This window comes from Hibiscus syriacus, unplaced genomic scaffold (assembly GCF_006381635.1).
Source record: "Hibiscus syriacus cultivar Baekdansim isolate YM2019G1 unplaced genomic scaffold, ASM638163v2 tig00111088_pilon, whole genome shotgun sequence".
Classification (NCBI taxonomy): domain Eukaryota; kingdom Viridiplantae; phylum Streptophyta; class Magnoliopsida; order Malvales; family Malvaceae; genus Hibiscus; species Hibiscus syriacus.
In genome coordinates this window covers 1188138-1201805 of record NW_024062978.1, presented here as the reverse complement: position 1 = coordinate 1201805, position 13668 = coordinate 1188138, and the positions used below count along the sequence as shown (strand labels likewise).

General features: G+C 36.1%; 1 protein-coding gene and 1 pseudogene across 1 annotated transcript; both read left to right on the top strand.

The window, feature by feature from the left end:
* Nucleotides 1-7099: 7099 nt before the first annotated feature.
* LOC120152174 (naringenin,2-oxoglutarate 3-dioxygenase) lies at nt 7100-8620 on the top strand. The gene is made up of 3 exons (XM_039164443.1): nt 7100-7550; nt 7628-8056; nt 8122-8620. Exons 1-3 carry the CDS (start codon nt 7191-7193, stop codon nt 8431-8433), a joined length of 1101 nt encoding a protein of 366 aa, XP_039020374.1. The 5' UTR covers nt 7100-7190; the 3' UTR covers nt 8434-8620.
* Nucleotides 8621-10670: 2050 nt separating this feature from the next.
* LOC120152187 lies at nt 10671-12880 on the top strand (annotated as a pseudogene).
* Nucleotides 12881-13668: the final 788 nt, after the last annotated feature.

Genomic DNA, 13668 nt, shown 5'->3' with positions numbered 1-13668 from the left:
CCATATATACGAACCCCACGGAAATAGATTCCATGCATTTAGGTCCTCTACCAATAATATTAGCTCCTGAGGAATAGGTTGTCTGGCCTCTCTGCCTAAAAAGCCGGCATACAAAAGTAGTAGAAGGCATACTCGGACAACATCGACGTCATTCATCTGAGTAAAACTATCTTTCTTATTAAACAATTTCTTCATGTCGTCGACGTGTAAGTTCGGCTTCTTTATTGACTCATCAGGAAAAACCCTGGATAACCATGATGGGCGGGTGATATGACGAGTGTACCGGCCTACATCATCGTGTCCGAATCGTAGACCAGTGATTAAGTAGAACTCCTTCCGCCCAAAACAAGTATACGCCGGTGGAAAATGAAACCATATCTCTTCCTCACCACGTTGTATACTGTCGGGTAGATCGCTAGTCATGGTCTGAAGCCACAAATGGGTCAAACTAGCATCTCCACCCGGATGCTGTACTCTCAGCCATGGCCCGAAGCAGGTTTCTTCAAACAATTTTCTTTGTGCAGGTGAAAGCTTCGAAGCAATTGTAGTGGCTACGCTAACTTTATTCCTTAATGTCAATGAAGCCGAAAAAAATTTCTACAAAAAAACAATAAACATACCAAGTTAGATATACCAAAAATTACACTGTCAAGATATACCAAAAACAAAACAATAAACATAAATAGTAGTTTATTCTTGAAACTAAAATTTGCAACATTGTTTTTGTCTTTTGGTTGAAATGAAAATCGCAACGAGATAATGAGAATCGCAACGCGGAAATGACTATCGCAACGAGAGAATCGCAACGCGAAATGACTATCGCGACCAGACAATCGCAACGCGAAATGAAAATCGCAACCGCGAAATAAAAATCGCAACGCGAAATGAAAATCGCAATGCGATTTTGGTTATTTCCGCGTTGCGATTTTCATTCTCGAAACTATTCTTCTTCTGCATTACTTCAACCAAAAGACAAAGCAAAGACAAATACTAACTTCACAGGCTAAACAGTTTAGCAGTATTGGCAGCAATCGAATGAATTTAATAAGAAATCTAAGTGAAATGGTTAATCTATTATTGAAATTACCAGTAAACTTATCATCAATCTCAATATGAAAAACCTAAAATAATGCAAAAATTTCAAAATAAAAATAAAAAAAACTAACCCTCGGAGGTTGATTTTCCATTTCTGAATGATTGTGAGGGATTTTTGACTGTGAATGGTTGTGAGGGATTTCGCCGGCGATGGGGACGGAAATCTTCGGAGATGGGGACGGATTTCGCCGTAGAGAGTGAGAGATGGAGATGGGACTGAGTGTTGTGTTTTTGGGTTTGAGGTTATGAGTTGCGATTACTGTGGACGGTTCAGTTTCCGATTTATTAAGAAAAAATTCGTGTTTGGAATTTGAAAAAAAAAATACGCGTTAATACGAATGACGCTATGTAAATCGCGTTGCGAAAGTCAGTATCTCGTTGCGATTTTGTATTATCGCATTGCGATAGTAAGTATCGCATTGCGATAGTCAGTATCGCATTGCGATTTTCCCAATTCGCGTTGCGATTTACTTATTTGCATTGCGAATTGGGAAAATCGCAACGACATTGTATACCATCGCAACGCGATTTCCAACTATCGCAACGCGAAATGCAACGCGAATTTGCGATAATGGAGATCGCGTTGCGAATTAGCGATCGCATTGCGATTTTGTTGGTCATTTTGGCAAATCCGGAAAAAGTTGGTTAAAATCGTATATTATATGGGATTTTTGGTCACTGAGGTTATTTTCTCTAATAGAAATATAAGTGTATGAACTTTGTCTTGAAAAATGTTTTAGTGTTTAAAGAAATTTTCGTTAAAAATAGGTGTTTAACGTTTTCTCCGTGACCGTCGTTATTTTTCGTCGTTTCTAGTTGATCCCGACATCCATAAGCCACGTCGTCACCACCATTCGAACCACCACGCGATTCCACTCAAAACCCATCCTCGTCGGTGCTCCTCTGGCATTCCATCGTGGAGATTAAGATTTTAAAGTTTTAGGAATTTGGATAGTGGGGATTTTAGAGATATAGGGGATTTGGGTGACGATAAGGGTGAAGATTGATTGATGGGTGGACGGTGATGGGTGGGTGACTGTTCGACGATGACGATGGTGGTCGGAGATGGCCATCGACAGTTGGTAACCATGTTGAAATGAGAGATTTTATTTTTTTAGAGTTTTTTTTTTATAATTTCATTAAAATTTTGAGTTTCTTTTGTAAATAAATTAAGTTTTTTTAATTTTTCTTTTCTTATTAAAAATACTTAAGAAATGTCTTAAAACAAAGTAGATATATCATAAACATGTATCGATACAAACACAAATAATTAAAATCAAAAGAAATCGGGCTATCGTGAGCTGATCCAATGGGTTTGGCTTTATGTGAATATCATAAATTACGCATTATAGTTTATCGTAAATACTTTTAAGTTATAGTCTCATGATAATTCGACAGAGCCCATAACATTCCCAATATTTTACCTTCAAACTCATAGATTCGTGTTATATTTTCTTTAAATGCAGTAAAAAAAAATATAACATATTATTCATAAATATAACATATTTATTATAAGACAACTCTTCGAAAAAAGAAATAATAATAACAACAACAAATAAATAAATTCCCAGTAAAGAAAACGCTGGAAAAATGTATTCTTCGTTGATGAGCTAATAAAATAGTGCATTATTTTGGTGGGGGGATAGCAACATGAAACTTGTACAAGTGGAACATATTCATGGACACTTGGGAACATTGTTGTGTGTTCTTAAGTTGGCATAGCAAGGGCAGGCTTGATGGTTGCCAGCAGTCCCCGGGGGAACACAGAGGCACCTCGCACAGCAACTCCCACACGACCTTTTGCACAGATTCTTCCTCTTCGACAATCTGCATCTTCCTTCACATGCTACTCCGCAATCTGAATAAACAATGCCAATTCCAAATTATAATGCCAAATTCAAGTTCCATTTAGTAGTTTATTTATACCAATTGGTTGTGCCATTGGTGAAGGGCTTGGAGCTCCATCAAAGCTCATCTGCACAACATAACAGATCATATATATATATATAGTTTCAACAACAGATATAGCTAGCTAACTCTTAAATGTTTACCGGTTCTTCGGCTTGAGCGAAATGGAGCAGCAAAAGATAGAAAAGAAACAGTGAAGCAACAGTCATGTTTCTGGAAACACTGTTTCTGGAAAGAGACATTTGATTTGACTAAGATTTGCAAAGAGCGATGTTAAGTGAGACATGGATGTAGCTTGAGAAAAAAGGGTATATTTATATTGCGGAGAAAAGGGACATTGTCTGCAACTTGCTTTTAAAACACTTTATTAAGAAGCTATCCAGCTATGGCGTCGGGCTGTATCATGATTAGCATCTTATGAAAAAAAAAACACCATGTGAATTGTCAATTTGGAAGTATTGGGGGATGTCCCAGTTCTCATGTTATCGAGATCGATAATCGATTTTTAATGTCACTAATTTGACTAGTTTTTTCAATGGAAGATGAAACAGCAGACTGGAATCAGTTCCCATATTTATTTTTAAATAACATCTTAGTAGTTACAACTCAATGTGGTCCAAGCCAGCTGGGCTTTAATCAGTGAATTGGTTCTTGAGACGTTCTTTCTCTCTTTGTTGGTGTAATTTGAGTGCAATCAATTTCACATTACTTACGTATATCAAAACCGAATAATATAATCACATATGATTTGATGTTAATTACACTCACCTCAATTAAATACAATTTAGGGTAAACTACTTAAATGACCACCCAACTATGGCTTTGGTCTAAAATTACCATCATTTTCAAATTTGCATGAATATGATCACTAAATGTCACATGCCGTTAAAATTTAACATAAATTTGCACGACTATGTAAATTTACGTATTCGTGGCGATGACACTCTATTTTATTTTCTTTCATTTTGGTCACTACTTGTGACACATAATTTATTATGTAAAGTTACATAATTTATTAAATTAAATTAATTAAATTTAAATAAAAAATAAAAAATCATCTAATCAAACTGTGACACATAATCTTGGTGCTCAAATTAATTAATTTTAAAATATAGGGATTTAATCTATAAATTTAATACATGGCTAGAATAAAAGATTTTTAAAGTTAATGCTCAAATTAAGGCATTAGACAAATTAAAAACATAACCAGGATCAAATTGCATTAAATGAAAATCTAAGGAAACAAATCATATACAAGTAGTGACCAAAATGGAAGAAAACAAAGTAGGCACCGCGAATACATAACTTTACAAGGACTCGTTCCCTAATTATACTAATTTTGTTAACCGCCACGTAAACAATTTTGTTAAATGTTAAGGACAGATGGCTATATTGAAATCATTTAAATAACTCAGTGGTCAAATTGATGTAAATTTGAAAATAGTTGTCATTTCGAAACCAAACTCAATTTAATGATCTAACTCAGGTTATTCTCCAGTTCTTAGAGGTTTTCACCATATTCAAGTTTCAAAATATGTGTAAACACATTACTATAACAATATCAATAATTATATTTTAACTATGCATGTAATTAACATTTAGAGGTTGAATAAGTTGTTACTCAACTTAAATTTTGAAATCAAAAGCACTCCTTGATAGCTTAAGATTGAAACTTCAATAATTTGACCATAAAATTATATTCCACTAACTTATTTGAGATAATTTCTAACACTCTCTCTCTAGATTTTTAAGGGTTCATAAAGGATACTAAAGAAAACTGGAAGGAAATGTCTCTCTCTAATTCCCCTCTTCAATCCGATATTTAGGGAGAAATTAATAGAAATGGTGTTTTCCCCGCTTATTTCTCACTACTATTACTATTATTATTATTAGGCTTAATGGCCACATTTGTTCTGTAATAGATTCAATTTATCACTTTTGTCCATATCTTATTTTTGCATCAATTTAGTTATTGAAGTTGCTCAATTGTATTATTCTATGTCCTACCATTGACTTAAAACCCTAAATTATAAACCCTAAGTGATGATTTATGTGCTTTAAGATTAAAGGAAAAATGGGTATACAAACTTTAATATTTATATTATTTCAATTTAGTCCCTGAATTTTCAATTAACACTTTTTGATTTTAATCGAGTCTCAAATTGAATCGTGTTTTAATCCAACTAAAATTCGTACTTTAGACCAATCCAAAGGTTTATGTTTAACAAATTAATCTTCAAAAATTAATTTCTGATCATATGAATCGATTTTTTATTATAAAATTAAATTATTTATCCCATAATTGAATAATCTCATTATTATTTTTATTTGTTTAATATTATAAATAGCTATATATTTCTATACTGGGCTTGGGCCAGGGGAGTTGAAATGGAGCGAAGGTAACAAAAATATATAGTGGTTGGCAGGTTGGGTGTTTCTTTATGTTATAATTTTAATGGGATGTGATTATTTTTTTTATAAAAGTTGTTAGTTATATTAAAAAGATAAAATATTTTGGATTATAATGAAATTTATAATTATATTATAATTAAATATATAATTAAAATATTTTTGTAATTATACAAGAAATTAACCATTTAATATTATATTTGTCAAATTTATAATGGAAAACGATATATATTTTATTTTAATAATTAAATTTAAACATCAGATAATAAGAGACAATAAGACAATGAAAGTAAATTTCAACTGTATTATTTTTAAGTAATAATCAAATTTTAAATTTATTTAAATCAATACTTTGTTTATGTAGTTTTTAGTGCATTGATTAGCTTCTTAATCCCATACAGTAAAGAAAATTGCCTTCTTCTCCTCCCAGAACAATTGAATGCAAATAAATTAAATTAAATAATAAATATATTACCTGAATTAATGAAGTATGAAAAAAAAAGACTGTTAGGCACATCTATATCATAAATAATAAGGTACGTTAGGTGAAGGCATGTGACAGAGAGACTTGCAACAATGTGCAGACCAAACCAACCTAACCCTTCTTTGATTATATACACATGATTTTAATAAGATTAATTTAAATAAGAGTCAGCAACCTCCAGTTTGAGCAAAACTTCGTATTTTAATATGATTTTGGCAAGACTATGCCTTATACGTACCATGAAAGTCAGTCAAAAGTCACCACTTCGTAGGCACGCACTAAAGGTGGGGCAGACATAGATTTAGTAATCTTAAGTAGACGTTGCTCCTTATAGATATATACAAGGACAATTGCTTCTGAATACGGGTAGTGACTTGAACTATGACCCGAAAAAGTTATAACTTGGGTTTGAATCTGCTTGGCTTCTAGAGGGCAATTGTGAATTAAAAGTAAAGACTCTATGGGAGAATTCAACGGGGGAAATTCCATATCGTCTCAGGCAGGTTCTCACTGACCTCGATTGCTGGTACAAACGAATCAGAAAAGAGAAAATCATTGTGCAAGGGCTCCAAGAGAAAATCAAGCAATGAAACAATCTAAACCTTTCAGATGATGTCTTGTGAGAATAGTTATAAACTAAAGTGGCTTTAAACCTTAAGATTGGTAGAGAAGAACTATACTAGGATCAATAGATTAATTATGATATTTTTGAGGTGGTGGCAATCAATGATTTTTGAGGTGTTAGGATCAATCGATATGCCCCAAGAATCATCCATTTACTTTTAGATCCACCAATTTTAATGGTTTTGATCATAAAGTATTTACAATAAAATCTAGTTAATTTTAATTTGAATATCGAAAGCAATAACCAAAATAAGTTGAATTCAAGATGACTTGAATAAACAATACAACATAATTTTACTTGAAAATGTAACTAAAAATGAATAATTTAAATCTAAATTCTTAAAAAGAAATAAAAGGCAAACAAATTTGGTCTAAATTTAACATGATACAGAACCAAAAACGTAACACAATCCCCCAATGGTAGAAGCGAGAAGAGGAAAGATCGGTAGCTGACAGTGCGGTCACCCACGAGTCACGAGGCGAGAGAGGTAGTTAGAGCTGCTCAACGAGGATTGAGGAGCCGAGTTTTCACCTTCTTCCATTTTTATATAAACCCTCCATATTGTTTCCCAAACGTATACGACCGTTCTAAAACAAAACTTAAAAACACTCGTTTAACGCTCTCTTTTTAAGCAAAGGGGACACGTTACTCAAATCTCATCAAACATCAATGGCCCCTTCAACTCTCACGGCTCTTGTGGAAGAGAAAACCTTACAGGCAAGCTTCATTCGCGACGAAGATGAGCGTCCTAAGGTCGCTTACAACCAATTCAGCGACGCAATCCCCGTGATCTCCCTTGCCGGCATCGATGATGTCGACGGAAAGAGGGCTGAGATATGCAAGAAAATCGTCGAGGCTTGTGAGGATTGGGGTGTATTCCAGATTGTCGATCATGGTGTCGATGCTAAACTCGTTTCCGATATGACGCGTCTTGCTAAAGAGTTCTTCGCTTTGCCTGCCGAAGACAAGCTTCGGTTTGACATGTCTGGTGGTAAGAAAGGGGGTTTCATCGTCTCCAGCCACCTTCAGGTAAATTGCCTTTTAATATAACAAGTTTTCATAATCATACCCATTGCGTAAAATGATTGATATGTATGTACTTGCAGGGAGAAGTAGTGCAAGATTGGCGGGAGATTGTGACCTACTTTTCATACCCATTGAAGAACAGGGACTATTCAAGGTGGCCTGATAAGCCAGAGGGTTGGATTGAGGTGACAAAGGAGTACAGCGAGAAGCTGATGGGTTTAGCATGCAAGCTTCTTGAGGTGCTGTCGGAGGCCATGGGTTTAGAGAAGGAGGCTTTGACCAAGGCGTGTGTGGATATGGATCAGAAAGTGGTGGTTAATTTCTACCCGAAATGCCCACAACCAGACCTCACTCTCGGACTCAAGCGCCACACCGACCCGGGGACCATCACCCTGTTGCTTCAGGACCAAGTCGGTGGACTTCAGGCCACCAGGGACAATGGCAAGACTTGGATCACCGTTCAACCTGTTGAAGGCGCCTTTGTGGTCAACCTAGGAGATCACGGCCATGTAAGTTCAAACTGATCAACTCCATTTTGTCCATCTTATCCATGTCTTATTGATGTCTTGTGCAGTATCTGAGCAATGGGAGGTTCAAGAACGCTGACCACCAAGCAGTGGTGAACTCGGACTTCAGTAGGTTGTCAATAGCAACGTTCCAAAACCCAGCACCCGACGCGACTGTGTATCCATTGAAGATCAGAGAGGGAGAGAAACCGATTCTGGAGGAGCCCATCACCTTTGCCGAGATGTACAGGAGGAAGATGAGCAAAGATCTCGAGCTTGCCAGGCTGAAGAAGCTGGCCAAGGAGCAGCAACAGTTGCAGGAGATTGAGAAGTCCAACTCCAAGCTCGAAGCCAAGCCCCTCGACCAAATCCTTGCATAATCTTCGTTGTTTCTGTTAGCATCGTGTTGGTAATTGCTAAACTTTATCGTGGTGGTGCCCGTTTCGTCCTTTTCTTTTTTACTTTTTGTCATGTCATGTTTCCCACATTCAAGCTTGTTGTTTATATATGCTGAAGTATCTGGCAGTAGAGGAAGAATAAATTTCCAGAGCCTCGCTTCTAATTTTATTTTTACTTATTTGTTGTGTGTACTTTTTATCTATTTTATACAGAACAAAACACATCATAAAATTATTATCTTAATCCAGGACGAATTTAGTACATGTAATTAATATACAATACTAATATTAAGATATACCGTAATAAATATTTTTTAAACAAAATCAAATTCATCTTTAACGAGAAATAAAATAATTAAATGGTTGTGTAAAAATTAACGACATTGTTGTGGTGGGTGTTGTTGCTTGGACCATAAGGGTCGGGTTTTGGGTGGACTTACCTAAACTACAAGTGTGGTGTCCGATCCTATTTTAGTCGAGGTTCACGCGTTCATTGTTGTAATGAATTTCGCCATATAGAACAAGGTTTGATTAATATTCATTTGGAATTTGATTATACTGTCATGGTTAATAAGTTCCTTCGCGACGAGGAGGATATATTTACACCGACGGTGTATCTCCAGCAAACCAAAGATCGTTTTAAATCTTTCCCGATTTTCATATTTCTTTAGTTCAGTATTTTACTAATGTGCTTGCTGTTGCTAATTGTTTAGTTAAATGGAAAACAACACGGTTTGTCCCGAGATTGTCTCTTCAGAAGCTTTGAACGATGTAATATTTATTTAATTTAATCTAACTTGAGCACTCTTTTCCTCTCATAAGACCAACACTTTGATATTAAGTAGGAGAAATTTTTAACTAAGTCTATTTTCTTAAAAAAAAGTAACATAACTTACTAAAATACACTTACGATGTACAAAAATACATTAGAAAAGAAACTCGTTCAATGTCAAATTAATTTCTTTTTTACCCATGTACTTTGATTGGTTAAAAATATTCACGCTAGTTAAAGGAAAATTATTTCATGATACTGGTTCACCATATCATTCATGATTTGAATGAATTACATCTATTAATTTTAAAAATAAATTTTAAATAACTACTTATTCTTTATTTACACGTAAGAAATATATAAAAATTCACCTTAAAATATGAGATGAAAAAAATATTATTGGATGAGACCACAATTAATCAGATCCATCTAATAATTTATTTGAGTTCTGCGCATAATTAAATATAGTTATGACTTAAGAGAATGTAAATATTATTTTTACTTATTTCTTTATTGTGGAATTTAAATTTGAATTAATTTTTAAATTAGGATAAATAATTTTAAAATTTATGATAATGGATATATTTCAACCTGTGGGCCCAATCATAAATCTCATAGGTAGTGTCAATTGGTTTCCTTTCCCCACTTAAAAATTGAAGTTTAAAACATAAGCAGCTTCTCGAAGAATACGATACCTATAACCTATTAATAGCGTAATACATGTTTCAGTTAATTATGTTTTATTTTTTTTCTTTGTTTTTATTTTTCGAGCATGATTTTTTTTGTATTGTTACTATTAATAGCAATGAATGCTAGTTTTGGTTAATGCATATGACATATTTTTATAAATAAATATTAAGTACAAATTAGGTTATCTCGATAATAAATGAATTGATCTTATTAATTAAGAATTTAGGTTTAAATACTATAGATGTTAGGGAGTAAATGTTTAATAATAAAAAATTAAGATTTTTTTTAAATAGATATTTATTTATTTATTTCAGATTAATTAAAAAAATATTAAGGTTTAAAGTAGGGGAATCTTTGGATGCAATTTCCATAAAAATATAGAATCATTCCGTAAGTAAAGTTCGAAATGGGTTTTCAATAATAAAAAAAAAAAAACTGAAATTCAAACCCTAAAAGTTTAAATAAGAATGAGAGCGACATTTCTATTTGTGAATTCAACACTGTCCCATCTCTTCAATTAAGAAAAGAAATCGATCTAATTTTATATTTTGATATTACAACAGCAACAGCAAGAATCGTGAAGGCTATTTCCACCTAGAAAAATGTCACATAGACAAGAAGATGAAAGCGCGTTTGACCTTGTAAAACTCGTCTGCCATGAACGGCGGTTGACCCTTTACAGCCAAAAGGCCGAATTCCCCCGTAGCATGATAGCATCTAAAAGCAGCAGTTAACTCTGCTAAATCTTCTTTCCGTGTCCGCCGCTCGTCAAGCCGTTTGCAAGAAATTTCCCGTGGGAAAAAACCAAACGAAGATCAACCCTTTTCTCTTCAATTTAGTTTATTTATATTTTGATCCCATCAAGTTTGCGTTTGTTTTTGTTTTTGTTGGGCTGTTGTGATGGCGGATATGGTGAAGCAAATATTGGCAAGGCCCATTCAGTTAGCAGACCAAGTAACGAAAGCGGCGGATGAGGCAAGTTCGTTCAAGCAAGAGTGTTTGGAGCTTAAGTAGAAGACGGAGAAACTTGCTGGCTTGCTCCGACAAGCGGCCCGTGCGAGTTCCGACCTTTACGAACGCCCTACGCGCCGCATAATCGATGATACCGAACAGGTCCTCGATAAAGCTCTATCTTTGGTCTTCAAATGCCGTGCCAACGGCTTCATGAAGCGCGTGTTCACAATCATCCCTGCCGCCGCGTTCCGTAAAATGTATTCTCTGCTTGAGAGCTCGGTCGGCGATGTTTCTTGGCTTCTCCGTGTTTCGACCTCCGCCGACTATCGCGACGATGAGTACTTAGGCCTTCCTCCGATCGCTGCAAACGAGCCGATTTTGTGTTTAATTTGGGAACAAATCGCGACTCTTTACACCGGTTCACTCGAAGACCGGTCCGACGCAGCGGCTTCGCTTGTATCTTTAGCCATAGACAATGACCGGTACGGGAAACTGATTATCGAAGAAGGAGGCGTTGGTCCGTTATCGAAATTAGTCAAAGAAGGGAACATGGAAGGTCAAGAAAATGCCGCCAGAGCAATTGGCCTTCTGGGTCGGGACCCGGAAATCGTGGAGCACTTGATCCACGCTGGTGTTTGCACATTGTTTGTGAAAATCCTCAAAGAAGGTCCGATGAAAGTTCAAGCCGTGAAGGCGTGGGCGGTGTCGGAACTGGCGGCTAATCACCCAAAACCCCAAGATTTGTTTGCTCAGCATAACATAATCCGGTTACTCGTCAGTCATTTGGCGTTTGAAACCATTCAAGAACACAGCAAATATGCAATTGCTAGTAACAAGGTGACGTCAATCCACACGGTGGTTATGGCGAGCAGTAATAATTCAAACATGAATAATATTGTCGATGACGATCATCTGAAACCGATTCCACATCCGATGGGGAAGCAAATGCCAAATCAGATGCATAATGTGGTTACCAATACCATGGCAATGAACAGAATGGTGAAAGCGCCACAAAAGCCGAGTAATAATCATGTTAGGAGTAACAGATAGGGTAATGCCAAGCAATTCCATCAAATTTATCATCAACAACAGCACCAGAATGGTTCGATGTCCGGGGCTAATTTGAAGGGAAGGGAAGCAGAAGACACTGCTACCAAGGCTAATATGAAGGCCATGGCAGCTAGAGCTTTATGGCATCTAGCCAGGGGAAATTCAACCATATGTTGGAGTATCACCGAGTCTAGAGCGCTGTTATGTTTTGCCGTTTTGTTAGAAAAAGGAAGCGATGAAGTTCAGTTTAATTCGGCTATGGTACTGATGGAGATTACCGCTGTAGCAGAGCAGGATACAGATTTGAGAAGGTCTGCTTTTAGGCCGAACTCTCATGCTTGTACGCTCGTTGTAGATCAGCTGTTCAAGATAATCGAGGAGGCCGATTCGGAACTGCTAATTCCTTGTATCAAGGCTATCGGTAATCTGGCAAGGACGTTTCGAGCAACAGAAACAAGGATGATTTCCCCATTGGTTAAACTTCTTGACGAAAGCGAAGCCGAAGTTTCCAATGAAGCTGCCATTGCTCTTACCAAATTCGCCTGCACCAACAACTACCTACACCTCGATCACTCCAAGTCAATCATAAGTGCAGGAGGTGCAAAGCATTTGATTCAGCTCGTGTATTTCGGGGAACAAATTGTTCAACACTCAGCATTAGTTCTCCTATGCTACATTGCGCTCCATGTACCGGATAGCGAAGAACTCGCCCAAGCTGAAGTGCTAACGGTGCTGGAATGGGCATCCAAGCAATCCAACATGACCCAAGATGAAACAGTGGACAAAATTCTACCAGAAGCCAAAAGTAGATTGGAGCTCTATCAGTCTAGAGGTTCAAGGGCATTTCATTGACTCAATCGTTTTTCCCATCATGGCTCCTTGCTTCGGAACAACATCCCATCATTTTTCTTTCGAAATTCATCATTCTAATGTGGTGTACAAACAGTTAGCAGTATTCTTCCGTGGCTGTTGTAAGGCCAGAATGTAGTTAGTTCTGTTAGAGGAATATCATGTTTTCCTCATTTTCTTTATGTTTCTTTCGAATGAATCACAACTGTATGTTGATTTATAAATTAAATTTATTCGTTGTATATTTCTAGCAACAAAAAAAGAATGATCCGGCCTCATAAACGAGGGGTTTGGACTCTTGCAAGCCAGTTGCCTTAACTTACTAGTACTACTTTTCATGGTTTATGTCAGCTCAGCCGATTCCATCAGCAAACTAGAAACGGCCTGCCTAGGTTGTCACCCACAAGGAAGGTCAGTCTTGTTCTGTTCTGCCATGCATTTTCCCTAACCCCCACTGCAAATCTGACTGCATTTATACCTCTTAGGAGCAAGTGGTTTATGAGCAAATAAAAGTAGGTCAAATTTGTGATCACGTCCTTTTCTACTGTATTATTCAAAATGCTTTCCGCAGTCAAATAAGAGTGGCTCTACTGTATTATTGGCCTCTTTTCATTCTTTGGTTCAACCCAAGGAAAATGGAAGAATGAATATATAGAGCACACATTAAAGCATCCTAGCATGGACTGTTCCAATAAGCCTGATAAGCTATTGGTCAAAATTTCTCAGTTCCAAAACATATTTATCCCATTAAGAATCCCCACCTTTTTTATTGGCTAAAATTCAATCAGATTTTCCACCTATCAAGCTTGAATTTTGTTTCATGTTGCTTTTCCTACATGAAATTAAGCAGCAGTTGATAATTGGTGAAGACAACAAAATGAGTAAATAAAGGTATTAGTGGA

Bases quoted from the DNA above. Each gene is read 5' to 3' on its own strand.
- LOC120152174 (XM_039164443.1), top strand. From the start codon at position 7,191: ATGGCCCCTTCAACTCTCACGGCTCTTGTGGAAGAGAAAACCTTACAG. The intron at 7,551-7,627 runs GTAAATTGCCTT...ATGTACTTGCAG, and splicing joins TCGTCTCCAGCCACCTTCAG to GGAGAAGTAGTGCAAGATTG. The intron at 8,057-8,121 runs GTAAGTTCAAAC...TGTCTTGTGCAG, and splicing joins ACCTAGGAGATCACGGCCAT to TATCTGAGCAATGGGAGGTT.